General features: G+C 35.9%; 1 protein-coding gene across 2 annotated transcripts in view; it reads left to right on the forward strand.

The window, feature by feature from the left end:
• RTTN (rotatin) overlaps positions 1-13,500 on the forward strand; it is a 218,092-nt gene that overhangs the window by 158,512 nt on the left and 46,080 nt on the right. For both annotated transcript variants that reach the window (XM_017867073.1, XM_017867072.1), the window contains 5 exons: positions 266-458; positions 2,501-2,591; positions 6,132-6,285; positions 9,134-9,271; positions 12,473-12,690. In XM_017867073.1, coding sequence (XP_017722562.1) covers positions 266-458; positions 2,501-2,591; positions 6,132-6,285; positions 9,134-9,271; positions 12,473-12,690 — 794 coding nt within the window. The remainder of the gene's footprint in view (positions 1-265; positions 459-2,500; positions 2,592-6,131; positions 6,286-9,133; positions 9,272-12,472; positions 12,691-13,500) is intronic.

Consider the following 13,500-nt stretch of genomic DNA (forward strand, 5'->3'; position numbering starts at 1 on the left):
TCCCGGGTTTACGCCATTCTCCTGCCTCAGCCTCCCAAGTAGCTGGGACTACAGGAGCCCGCCACCTCGCCCGGCTAGTTTTTTGTATTTTTTTAGTAGAGACGGGGTTTCACCATGTTAGCCAGGATGGTCTCGATCTCCTGACCTCGTGATCCGCCCGCCTCGGCCTCCCAAAGTGCTGGGATTACAGGCAAGAACTTTTGAGTATTGTACATAACTGTAAGGTAAGTAAAATACTAATTCTTATGTTTATTTTCAATAATAGGTCACCAGGAAAGTACATCACCACGGCCACCTCATGATTCATCTCTTTCTGCCCCCCTGCCCAAACTGTGTGTTTTTGTTACTCCATCTCTTCTTTCAGCAATGTGCAGCCTCTTGGACAACCTCTTGACGATTGCTCCTAGAGACACTGCAAAGGCTTTTCGACAAGCTCATCTCATAGAACTTCTCTGTAGGTAAGATATTAAATACTCCTAGAGAGGCATGTTAGTAGAGGTAAATTTACACAAGCTGTATTCATGACTTAATATAAGATTTCATGTGACCTGGGAATACAGCTTTATTCTTTTTTAGGCTCATTGAACTCTAGGAGTTTGCTTTTGCCAGAATTGTCTTGATAGTTTTTATTTTACATTTATTAAAGCACTTGTATTAGTTTGTTATCTTGACTATTAAGGCCAAAGAAAAACTCCTGCTTCCTAAAATTCATGGATTCTAAACCTTATTTATCCTCCAGCACATTTAAGGAATATGGTGCTATCCCCTATTCTTAATGGATGTGAGGGAGTTTGGGAATTCATCTTTTTAGTGGTCATTTAAGAATAATGTCCCTGGGTTGAAAAATTATTGGTTAAATTCATTTGGAGTTATTTTGTTATGGGAAATTAAACATTTCATCAGAAAGTATTCTGTTAAAATTTAGGGAAATTAAATTCAAAGAAAATTCTTTGAATTTTATTACTCACTTATTTGATATTAATCAGTCTGTAACACAATTTTTCTGAATTTCTAATAAAGTATAGTAGAAAAGGACTAGATACTGAATTCAGGCTGACCTAAGGTCTAATTATAGTTCATTCACTCAGTAGTTTGCAGCCTTGGGAAATTAATCTCTACTGTGTCATTAACACCTATTTAATGGGGTTAGTGTGAGAATTAAAATGGTATCTAGGATACCCCCTTATCTACTAGTAAGTATTACTTCTCTTTTCTTCTGGTGTCCAGTTTATTCTAGCCAACCATACCCACCTCCTTTTGACCACATGTCTATTTGCATTTCTCTGTCTCTCTGTCTCTTTACCTTGGAACATTCACCATCTGAAATGTTTTCAGTCTTTTTGCCAAATCATAGTGCCTTCTCTTTGTTTTGGGGATATTAAAAGAATTCTAAAAAATATAAACTCTAAAAGAAGTATTCCTTGTTTCACCTCATTCAATTGTAATTATTTCTTTAACATGTATGATATGCAATGAGTTTATTCTGGCTTTGATATTTATTGGTCATTTTTCTACCGTGCCTACTCGGATTGGAGAAGTAACTGGTAGTCAGTTGGCTTTCCTTCCTGGATGCTCCTGCCTGAAGATGACCAAAATTAGCTCCAGGGATAGGATATTCTTTGCTGCTTACGAGTCAGCTAAGAGTCTGATGTGGCACTGAGGCCACAGGGGCATTGAAAGACCTTTTATGACAAAGGCTTATCATATTTCCATACCTGTTTTCATTTTGACTTAAAAAAAAATCCTACCCTTTTACTTTATTATTATTATTTTTTTAATTTTTATTTTATTTTATTTTTTTGATACGGAGTTTCACTCTTGTTGGCCAGGCTGGAGTGCAATGGCGTGATCTTGGCTTACTGCAACCTCCGCCTCCTGGGTTCAAGCGATTCTCCTCTCTCAGCCTCCTGAGTAGCTGGGATTACAGGCATCCGCCACTACACCCGGCTAATTTTTGGTATTTTTAGTAGAGACGGGGTTTCACCATGTTCGCCAGGCTGGTCTCAAACTCCTGACCCCAGCTGATCCGCCCGCCTTGGCCTCCCAAAGTGTTGGGATTACAGGCGTGAGCCCCCACGCCTGGCCTGTTTTACTTCATTTTGTTTTTGTTACTTTCTAAATATGAACAGTGGTTTTGCTATTTTAGCCAGTATTTTTGCTATTAGGGAAGTAACCACCAAGTTCCTGTTACTCATTTGCTTTCTTCCTGAATGGGCTGTATTATATTTTATTCTGCTTTTAATTAGGTTTCTTTAGATATTTTCTTCACAACTCTTTGCTTCTCATTTTTCTCTGACAAGATATTTTCCTGTTTGAAGGTAACCCAGGATACAATTTGAAATTCTTTCAGGTATCTTTTTATAAACATTTTCTTTACTTATAAAGATCCTTTCTCTTGAATTGTATTCGAGTTACCTTTAAACTTCAAATTCTGATTTCTTAATCGTTAATAAAAAGTATACTAATCTTCTGAAGGATTTTCTTTTTCCGATTGTCACAGCATTGCAGATGCTACCCTCATACAGACATGTGTCCAGGAACTCAGAGCCCTGCTGCCTTCATCACCTCCAGCTGAACACACTCAGGCTCAGGTAAGCATCTCAAGTCTGTTTGTGGGTTTGTTTACATTAGGTGTCAAAAGTAAAAATCTTGTGAGGAGATACTGGTCATAGGAGAAGGATGAAAACTTCTCAAAATATACATGGTATGATGAGATTATTTGAAATATGTGACTTAAAATTTTAATATGGGACATGTTTGGATGTTAGAAAAGAGAGGTGGGGTTTGAAGACTTGGATTCTATTCTTGACTCCATCATTAACCAGCTTTAAATGTATGATCAAGTGTCTGGATATCTTGGAGCACCACTTTAATAAAGAGGGACATTGGTATAGTTCACCTCCTGCTTCTGTGATTTTAGGCTATCTCTGTTTTGTCTGTTATTTACACCAAAGTTAAAGTTGTTAAAATATTTGGTGGCTAAGTTATTTTAACAAATATGCGCTTTATATGTGTTTTCAAAGCGCAGTTGATAAAATGATGTATTATTTTCCTTCACAGATATTTACTGTTTTAAATTCTTGCCTATAGCTAGAATCTATTTATAAAACATGCATAAAACATGCTTAACAATTATTCATGTAGCTAGCTGTTGCTAACAGAAACTTTATTTCAAAATCAAATTTTAAGAAGGGCTGCAAGATTTTTTGGGAGGTGATGAATTAAAGATGAAGTAGACCAATATCTCTTGCTTTGAGATGTGTTCTTTGAACTGAATAAGACAGACCCCATTACAAAGTTTGGGAACGCTACACACATGGCCTTTGAAGCACTTGTCCTGGTGCAGTGTTTTCACCCAAGCATGCCTATTGCATAATGACTGTCTCCTCCATTTTTCTGCTCTCCATCAGCAAATCTTTGTTGAGTACCTGCTGTGTGCCTGGATATTCTCCAAGTGAATAAAACAAAGACCCTTCCTCAAGTTGGGAGAATAGATAATTAGAAAATCCATATATGCCTGATGATGATAGACATCTCAGAAGAAAAATTAAAGTGATGGCAGAGTTGGAAGGGTAGGGCTGTTCCACTTAGGATGATTAGGCAGTGACGTGGGACCCGAAGTTAGTGTAGTCCTGTGGTCATTGCAAGACCCCTGAGGTTGGGGTGTGCTTGGCCTATCCAAGAAACAGCAAGGAGGGCAGAGTGGCTGGAGCAGAATTTATGAGGGCAAGATGAGACCAGAGGGGCACAGTCAGCTCCATGAAGTCAGGGCCCTGCTGGCTGTTACATTCCGTTGTGTTCTGAGTGTCTGGCGCAGGGCTTGTCTCAAGACAGCTACTCACTTGATCCCTGTGCGATGAGTGAATAATAGCAGTAGCAACAATTTATGGGTATTTGTTTTTGTTAATTCATGTAATCTTCACAACAATCATGAAGTTTCGTTAATGTCATAAAGGAAATGCCTGAGGCCCAGAGAGGTGAGTGACTTGTTCAAGGTCTCTGACATAGATTCCAGCCCATGCAGGTCAGTTCCAGGGCCCACATTCTTAACCACTGCACTAGTTGGTCTTATGTAGATTAAATGCTTTTGAGCTCTTGGTATTAATATAAGATCATTCACTCATTCCAGAAATTTCTTGAGCCTCTGCTTTACCAGATTCTGTTCTAGGTGCTAGTGATACATCCTTGAACAAAGCAGACGAGCATCTCTGCTCACGTAGAGTCTGTCGTAAATGCAGGAGACAGACAGTAAACAAGTACATAAAATGTATTTTATCAGATAGTCACAAATGGTATGAAAAAAGTAATTGAGGATGCGTAAAAGTGGTGTGTCAGCAAGGGGAGAGGTGGTTATTTTTAGGTAGTGTGGTCGGAAAAGGTCCCCTAAAGGTGACACTTAAGCAGAGAACTGGGGAGGTGAGGGAGTAGGCTCCGAGTGCCTGCAGCAGACAGTGTGGTCAGAGCCCTGGTGGTGGGGTTATACTCTGCTAAAGGTATGATGTATTAAAATTTGTGGTTAGTTGATTGGTATTTTTTTTGAAGAGAGCCATACATAGAAAAAGAGTTACTTTATCAACTACTCTTAATACATTAATATTTTATTTAATCTTGAATGTGATCATATACAAAAGAATCTTTAGTAATTCAGCTTTTTCTCTATAACACTTCTTCTTGCCTCACCTGACATGGTTTATCTATTTATGGTAATATTTCATACATCCAGAGGTCAGACTTGCTATAATTTCAGTGGTGTAGAATATGAATGTAATATGAAGTATCAAGACTTCACAGCAATAAACAAATTAAATTTCACAAACTGAAGAGTTTGTGAAGTCTAGAGCCACCTACATTTTTACATAAAGTAAGTTGGCAGATTAGATAAAGGGAGGACGTATTCATCAGGAGAAGTAGGACAGAACTATTTGTAAATAGTCTGAGACCGTTGACTTCAGAGACACATACCCCACAAATTTATAACAGGACTCTTCAACGACTCTTCATTACCCTCTTACAACCCCAGAATAAGGTGAGAGGAAAAAGTGTGTGTGTGTGTGTGTGTGTGTGTGTGTGTGTGTGTATACAGAGAGAGAATGACTGATTTCAGAATATCTTTATAAAATTCACTTATATATAACTGGCTCATTGCTTGAGGGTAGTGGACAAATGAGACATCACAGTTCATTCTTTAATTGTTACATATTCAGAGGATTATTTTTCTGAAAAGTACTTTTGCCGGTTAATACTTAACAATATTGGCATCAGGCAAATTCCAGAGATGGTTTTGTTGGTAATATTGAAGATGATTTAATTTTTTCTCTTATAATTAATAATAGTATTTTTATACTGAGGGCAAAAATAGAACATATTTGCATTTTATTTGTAGCAATAACTGGGCTATTAGGCTAGATAGCCCCCACCCCCACGTATGCACTTTGAAGGATATTTTTGTAGTCTTTCTTTCTTTACAAAATTATAGACTTTATGGCTTTGTTATACACTTTTCTACTTCTTCCAGAATATTGGTTTCATAATTTGACTACTTGAAAAATATGGAGACTTTTTTTTTTTTTTTCTTTTGAAACAGAGTTTTGCTCTGTCACCCAGGCTGGAGTTCGGTAGTGTGATCACAGCTCACTACAGCCTCTACCTTCTGGGCTCAAGTGGTCCTCCCATCTCAGCCTCCCAAGTAGCTGGGACTGCAGGCATGCACCACCATGCCCGGCTAATTTTTATATTTTTTGTGGAAACAGGATCTCGCCATGTTGCCCAGGCTGGTCTCAAACTCCTGGGCTCAAGCCATCTGCCCACCTTGGCCTCTCAAAGGACTGGCATTACAGTACAAATGTGTTAGCCACCACATCTGGTCAAGATTTTACTTCTTTAAATGGAATTTAAAACTTGACTTTGAAAATATTGCTTTGGTATATAGTTGACAGTATTAATATGGCTGTTAATGACATGCTTATGAGAAAAATAATGCTTTGTCTGCTATGTGTTAATTTCAGATCTTGAAAAATTATGATTAATATTTTATTTTTTATTAACTTGTGTTCCAAAAGTAAAATACTATATCACTGAGATGGGCTTTTTATATGGCATGTTTGATTTTACCCTATCTCCTTTTCAAATAGGTTTCCTTTCTCCTGGAATACCTATCCTCTTTGTCCAGGCTTCTGCAGTCATGTTTATTGGTGGAGCCTGACCTGGTGATTCAGGATGAGCTTATGAAACCTCTTATCACCAATATCATTGGAATTCTCACCATATGTACCAAAGATGTATTAGGTAAGCTTAATTGTTTTAGTTTAGAATGTAAGTTAATAATATTGAGGAAAGGAACTTACTCTGTTCCAGAAATTCACTTGAAGGTTACTTTTCAGTTTCTTTTTGCTAGTATTTTGGAAGGCTTTGATAATATGTTTTATAGTTTGGATGCCTTTTAATGATACTACTTAAGACAAGTGTATAGTATAATAAAGGACTACCCTTGAGTTTTAAGAAATGAGGGCAAAGCTCTCTGTGTGATGTTAGAAAGTACAGTGAGTTCTGGGTATTAATTATTCTTATAAACTATGGCTAAGGCCAAAAACCTGATAAATCATTCCCAATAACAAGTATAAGCCAATCTAGAATATATCAAAAATTTCCTAAGGTCCTAAATTATTGAAATGTGTATGTATTTTGTGATCTAATGTTATCTTCAGAGAAAATATTTTATGATGAAAAGTTGAATGTAATGCTTAGTGGAGAAAATTAAAGCAAAGTAGGATGTCAAAATCTAACATAATTGTTTTAAAAGTGGAAATAATCATTTATAATGAAGTAATTGACCATTTGGTAATTCTCTTTGCCTTTCAGTTTGTTTTTATTTGAACTATGGATTTACTTGGTTTTAGATCTGGAAAATGAAGTGTGTTGTGATACCCAGCAGAGCCAGTTCTCAGCATCTCATCAGTGTTAAAATGATCTCAATGTTAAAGGAATAGTAATTCCTTACTTAGAAATTCAACAAGTGGCAGTGATATCCTAATCAGCTTATTAGGTTAGACTGGACAAGCTCAGCAAGGTGATATCACCCCCAGTCCCTAAGGAGTGAAAATTGATTCTGGGGAGAACAGGGTGAGGCAAAAACATCTTAGAAATTACAATGGTTTGTAGCCTCCCAAAGCTCAACTCTACCTGAGACAATCTTATTACTTAGTATTTCTCTTCTTGATTTTTCTTGAGAATTCCTTGAGAAGCATTGACGTTGAGTTCATGGAAGATACACAAGATGTTTGCAAGACTAGTGTCACAAAACTGTGGTGAATAGATGATAGCAGCTGGAGGACCTTTTGTTAATTGTTCGATCCCAAGGTCATGTAGCAAAAGGTGGTCTGTGTATCTTGGCTGCTATTGGCTGCCTTGTGAATGCTTTTTATTGATCCTCTTGCCTTTCTGTATGATTTGGGCTTTGAAAATTAAATGGAAGTAGTATATATTTATTTAATTACATAAAAGTTGTTTAACCCATCATTAATTACATCAAGCGCTGAAAGGAAAAAATATCAACAACGTCTGAATGTACATCTATTAGCTGGTTTAAATTAAAATTGTTTTCTCGGCCGGCCGTCGGTGGCTCAGCCTGTAATCCTACGCCACTTTGGGAGGCCAAAGACGGGCGATCCACGAGGTCAGGAGACGAAGACCCATCCTGCTATCATGGTGAGAACCCCGTCCTCTACTAAAAAAAACAAAAAAACTAGCCGGGCGAGGTGGCGGGCGCCTATAAGTCCCAGCTACTCGGGAGGCTGAGCAGGAGAATGGCGTAAACCCAGGAGGCGGAGCTTGCAGTGAGCTGAAGATCCGGCCACCTGCACTCCAGCCTGGGCGACAGAGCGAGACTCTGTCTCAAAAAAAAAAAAAAAAAAAAAAAAAATTGTTTTCTTCATATCTAGCAAAAGCTTTTAAAAGTGTCACTAAAAATTATTTTTAAAAGAAAAGTTTTTTAAAATTTTTTCTGGAAAAAATAAATTTTAAATGATTTTATAAGAGTTTATTATTTGCTATTAATGTATTTATATGAGTTGTAATTTATGTATGTAAATTGATACATCGTGATATATAAAATAAATAAATTACATGAAAAGTTATTTAGCAAGTATAGGTACAAAGCTAAATTTGGTGTAATAGGTCTTTAATTTTTAATTTTCAGCTTAAATGTTTTATTCGGCTATTCTTAAGCCTGTATTGAATAAAACAGTAAGCTCTATACTTAGCCTTTTATGTACAAAGTGCAGATGTACATATAGTACATAAAGAGATATACAGTATATCTGTGGAATTAAAACCTTATGGGGATGGCAATGAGGAAACATATTTCTAAAACAAACTCTTTAGGGAGCCACTAATGGCAAAAGGGTTGAAAAACACCAAGGATTGTCCTGGGAAGACTATGAAGTTTACATTATAGTGGAATTTGCTAAAAGATGACAAATCCTCCTGATGGCATGGCCAGAGAGAGTCCTCGGCCACTGCTCTACAGCTTCCATTTACCTGAGTGCAGAGAAGGGAAAATGTGTCCTCATCCTAGAAGGTTAATTGCTACATCCTTAGCCATAGGAAGAGCTGCAGAATCTTCTTTTGTGTCATACTTTTCTTTGTGGGATGATACTTTTCTTGGTTCTTCAAAGAAATTCCTTCTTTTCTACTTTGACCTTGGCACACTGTGCTTTCCTTTCATCCCTGCACAAAGCTGCTGGAGGGGATAAAGGAAATAGGGGAAAACTTACTTTGACAAAAGTAGCACAAACAATGACATGTTTTGATAATGTGCCAATATGTAGTTCTGCAGTCATGGCTTAATATTCAGTTTGTCACACCTTCTGATTGTTCTTGAGTATGCTTTAATAAGAGGAGAGTTTGTGAGTGTGGCTTTATATGCCGGAGGGTGGAGGGGAGATATCTTAAGAAGCAATGGAAAAGAGAAGTTAATTGAAATAACTGTTGGATAATGCTGAATTAGATTTGTTTTCATTTGGTAAGTACACACCCCTCATTTTAAGTGTAATGAAGTGTCTGTGTTAAGTTTTATATCTTGAAAGATTCTTTTCCTTTGTGTTAATAACTTGAAGTGTTTTGATTAATTTTGTAGATAAAGAGTTAATATCAGCTTTTTATCACACATGGACACATTTATTTAATCTTCTGGCCACGCTCCTGAGGAAAGCTGGTGCCGTCATACTCCCGTCTGTTACCGTGGCCCTGGCCAAGCACTGGACAGCAGTGATTGGTAAGAAGATACTTGCATAATCTTGGGGGCGTTCTGCTAATAAAATGAGATGATTATTCTGCCTGTTTAGATATGTAAATTCACTAAAATTAAGTAATTATGGCGTGGCATATAAAAGAGATATCAGGGTGTTTGCTTTGAAAACTTTGCAGTGTTCTTGAGCGCCCCCCAAAAAATGCATTTTTGAAAAATTGAAACACATTTTAAGATAACATAAAAGTGAGTTAGAAAAGCCGGTGGTTTTATTATTTTTTTTATTTTTAAAGCTTTTTAAAGACATCATCCCTGAAGCTCTCTTTTATTGAGAACATTTATTAGCCACTCTTGGTTTTTTAAAATTTTACTTTGAGTTCTGGGATACATGTGCAGAATGTGCAGGTTTGTTACACAGGAATACATGTGCCATGGTGGTTTGCTGCACCTATCAACCCATCATCTAGGTTTTAAGCCCCGCATGCATTAGGTATTTGTCCTAATGCTCTCCCTCCCCTTGCTTCTCACCCCCCGACACAGTGTTTGATGTTCCCCTCCCTGTGTCCATGTGTTCTCATTGTTCAACTCTCACTTGTGAATGAGAACATGCAGTGTTTGGTTTTCTTTTCCTGTGTTAGTTTGCTGAGAATGATGGCTTCCAGCTTCATCCATGTACCTGAAAGGACATGAACTCATTCTTTTTTTATGGCTGCATAGTGTTCCATGATGTATATGTGCTGCATTTTTTTATCCAGTCTGTCAGTGAAGGGCATTTGAGTTGGTTCCAAGTCTTTGCTATTGTGAACAGTGCCACAGTAAACATACATGTGCATTTGTCTTTATAGTAGGATGATTTATGAAACCCTGGGTATATACCCAGTAATGGGATTGCCTGGTCAAATGGTATTTCTGGTTCTAGATGCTTAAGGAATTGCCACACTGTCTTCCACAATGGTTGAACTAATTTATACTCCCACCAGCAGTGTAAAACTGTTCCTGTGTTCTCCACATCCTTGCCAGCGTCTGTTGTTTTCCTGACTTTTGAATAATCACCATTCTAACTGGCGTGAGATGGTATCTCATTGTGGTTTTGATTTGCATTTATCTAATGACCAGTGATGATGAATTTTTTTTTTTCATATGTGTGTTGACCACATAAATGTCGCCTTTTGAGAAGTGTCTGTTCATATCCTTTGCCCACTTTTTGATGGGGTTATTTGTTTTTTTCTTGTGAATTTAAGTTCCTTGTAGATTCTGGATGTTAGACCTTTGTCAGATGGATAGATTGCAAAAATTTTCTCCCATTGTGTAGGTTGCCTGTTCACTCTGATGATAGTTTGTTTTGCTGTGCAGAAGCTCTTTAGCTTAGATCCCATTTGTCAGTTTTAAGCCTGTGGTTTTATAAAGGTACGTATGATATGATTATAAAACAATGAGATAAATTTTCTTGTGTTGGTATAGAAACCAGTATCATTTCTGACATATGTGCATTGTATGCAGATACATCTTCATATATAAAATCCTGTATACATGATAACATGGAAAGTTGTGATAACTTTCTCATGACATCAGAATTTTCTTAGAGTACAGAAATGCCAAGAGTATAGTATAATTATTTTTATGTTTTTCATACAATAGTTGCCCACTAAAATAAACATGGTTATTTTAAAATAACTCATCTTTAATTTTCATGAAGCCTCCTAAATTTTAGCATAGCATAAAGCTGTTTTTTAACATAAATATTCATAACTAACATTTATGTAACCTTTTTAAACAACCTGCTTAAATGCACTCAAAATTGAGTTATTTTAAGTTTCCAAAGTACCTGCTAATTCAACTGACTGATTTTTTTTTAACATTTATCATTTGATCATTCGGTAAAGTTAAATGCATGATACAATTTTTAACCAAAGCGATAGTAAGAATTATGGCAAAATGCATGTTTAACAAGGAACAGAATTGTTAGTTTTCTGGATATAGGAGTTCTGAGTCTACCATGGAGTACAGTGTCCACATAGGATATCATTATTTTGTTTAAAATATAATAATTGAAAGAGATTGACTGATTAAGACATTGGGATTTTCTTCTTGTATTCATTGGGGGAAAATTAGTTTATCACCTATATTATCAATAGAAAGCATGATGCTACCCACATTAGATAAATCTGGCCCGCAGCTTGTTTTGGTAAATAAAGTTTTATTGGAACATAGCCACACTCATTTACATATTTCATATGGCTGCTTTCATGCTACAACAGTTGAGGTGAATAGTTGTGAAAAAGCCAGTTACCTACGGAGTATAAAATACTTACTAGTTGGCCCTTTACAGAAGAAGTTTGCTGACCTCTGACTTAAACTTTACCTGACACTGTTTCCTAGTGATAAATACATATTAAATTCAAAACCTTCCTTCAAAATATGTGTACAGTTTTATGTAATAATAGTGCTAACCAAAAGTAACTTACTGCATAAACGGTTTTGATAATAGTAATGTTAATGAAAACATTAATAATAATTATTGATTTTTTTGCCATGGTTTTATTTTATTTTATTTTATTTTTATTCAATTTCCATCTCATATGCCCATATACATTTAAAACATCTCGCGGTCACTCTGTAACTTGTGTTATCTATAACAGTCTTTTCTCAGACTTGACTAATATTTGGACATCATTTAAATGAACATAATTCTTATGAAACCCCACTGCTACTTTGTTTTCTTATGTAACTTTAATTTGTATGTGCCAAAATCTAAGCAAAATATTTGTGATTATAATTCTCACACAAGCATAAATCTAAAATATAAAATCAAACAAAATTATAAATCCAATTTTTCAAGTTAATAAAATATAAAACAACACATTATTTTGATTAAACAACATCAGTGTTCACAATAGAAAATTAGTAATGACTGTCTCAGTGTAAATTCCTTTGAGTTTGGCTTGTTCTTTCCACTCTGTATTAAGTTTGTGAATCATCAGTTCATGACCACTTGTGTGCTGTCTGAACTGCTGTGAAATATTTGTTTGTACCTTGTGCCAACACTGCATACTAAGTCTTGCTTTTAAGTTCTGTTTGGCATCAGCTCCTTTAAAAATTGCAACACAATCACATAAGTTGGTAATCTAGATGATCCAGAGTATAGTTACTTTAAAATCAATTTGATTTCCTTCTTTGTTTAATTTTGAAGAAATTTTCAAACATTCACATCTGAAATTATCCTTTTAGATATGTTCTGCGAATGTGCAGGCTTGTCTGCCACGTGTCCCGCCCTGTATACTGCCGGCCTGCAATTCCTTTCTATTCTCTTGACTGAAGAAGCAAAGGGGCATCTCCAGGCCAAGAGCAGAACAAATTCATGCCGTAGTCCAACAATGGCTTCCCTTCTTGATGAGGCTCAGGAAAATCAGAAATCTCTAGAACGACTTAGTGATGTAATTCTTCAGGTATGTCCTTTCTTGGTTTTTCAAAACTTTATTTAGCGTTTAAATGAATTGACTTTCAGTCATGTTCTTGTTAAAAACTTTCTCAATCATGTAAATTAAGAAATAGTGATGCTTATTATGACTTTTAAAGGATACAAAAGTTTATCAAGTTAAATTAACTGTCTCCTCCTTAGCCCCACCCGCTTATGCTGACCAGTTTCTTCAGTGAACATCATGTAAAAATCTGAAGTGAAATATTACTAATCTAAATCTAACAGTTGATCAAAACAGTGTTTCATATCATGACCAAAATGAATGTATTTCAGGAACGCACTTACAGTTCAAAATTTATTGTAATTTTAAAGATATGTCTATATCTAAGTGACATTTGTTTTCTGTAAATGAACTACAGATTTTTGGGGTTGGTTACATGAATAGGTAAGTGGACTTGTCTGGCACATTTGGAAGAAAATGCCCCCTTTCCAAGCCCTGTTGCCTGTTTTATCTTATAAAATTATGTTTACGGTCTAAAATGTAAATCAAGAATTTGACTCATCAGAAAACATTCTAAAATCACTAAAGTGTTATTTTATGAGTAGATTAGTAATTTTTTAAAACTGTGTGTTTTAGACAAAGTTTGTGTGTTTAGACAAAAAACTGTGTTTTAAACAAAGTTTACATTGTTTTTTACAAATAGGAATATTTTCAGATTTTTCAGTGTTTAGAATTATTCTTTTTAATCATACGGTTTTATGATTTTTGTCTTCTCACTGAAAGGTGGAAAGGTAGTAGAATTGTTTATTGAAGAATTTGCTTCAGCTTCCCAATCAG

This window comes from Rhinopithecus bieti, unplaced genomic scaffold (genome assembly GCF_001698545.2).
Source record: "Rhinopithecus bieti isolate Rb0 unplaced genomic scaffold, ASM169854v2 scaffold_2272, whole genome shotgun sequence".
Lineage (NCBI taxonomy): Eukaryota > Metazoa > Chordata > Mammalia > Primates > Cercopithecidae > Rhinopithecus > Rhinopithecus bieti.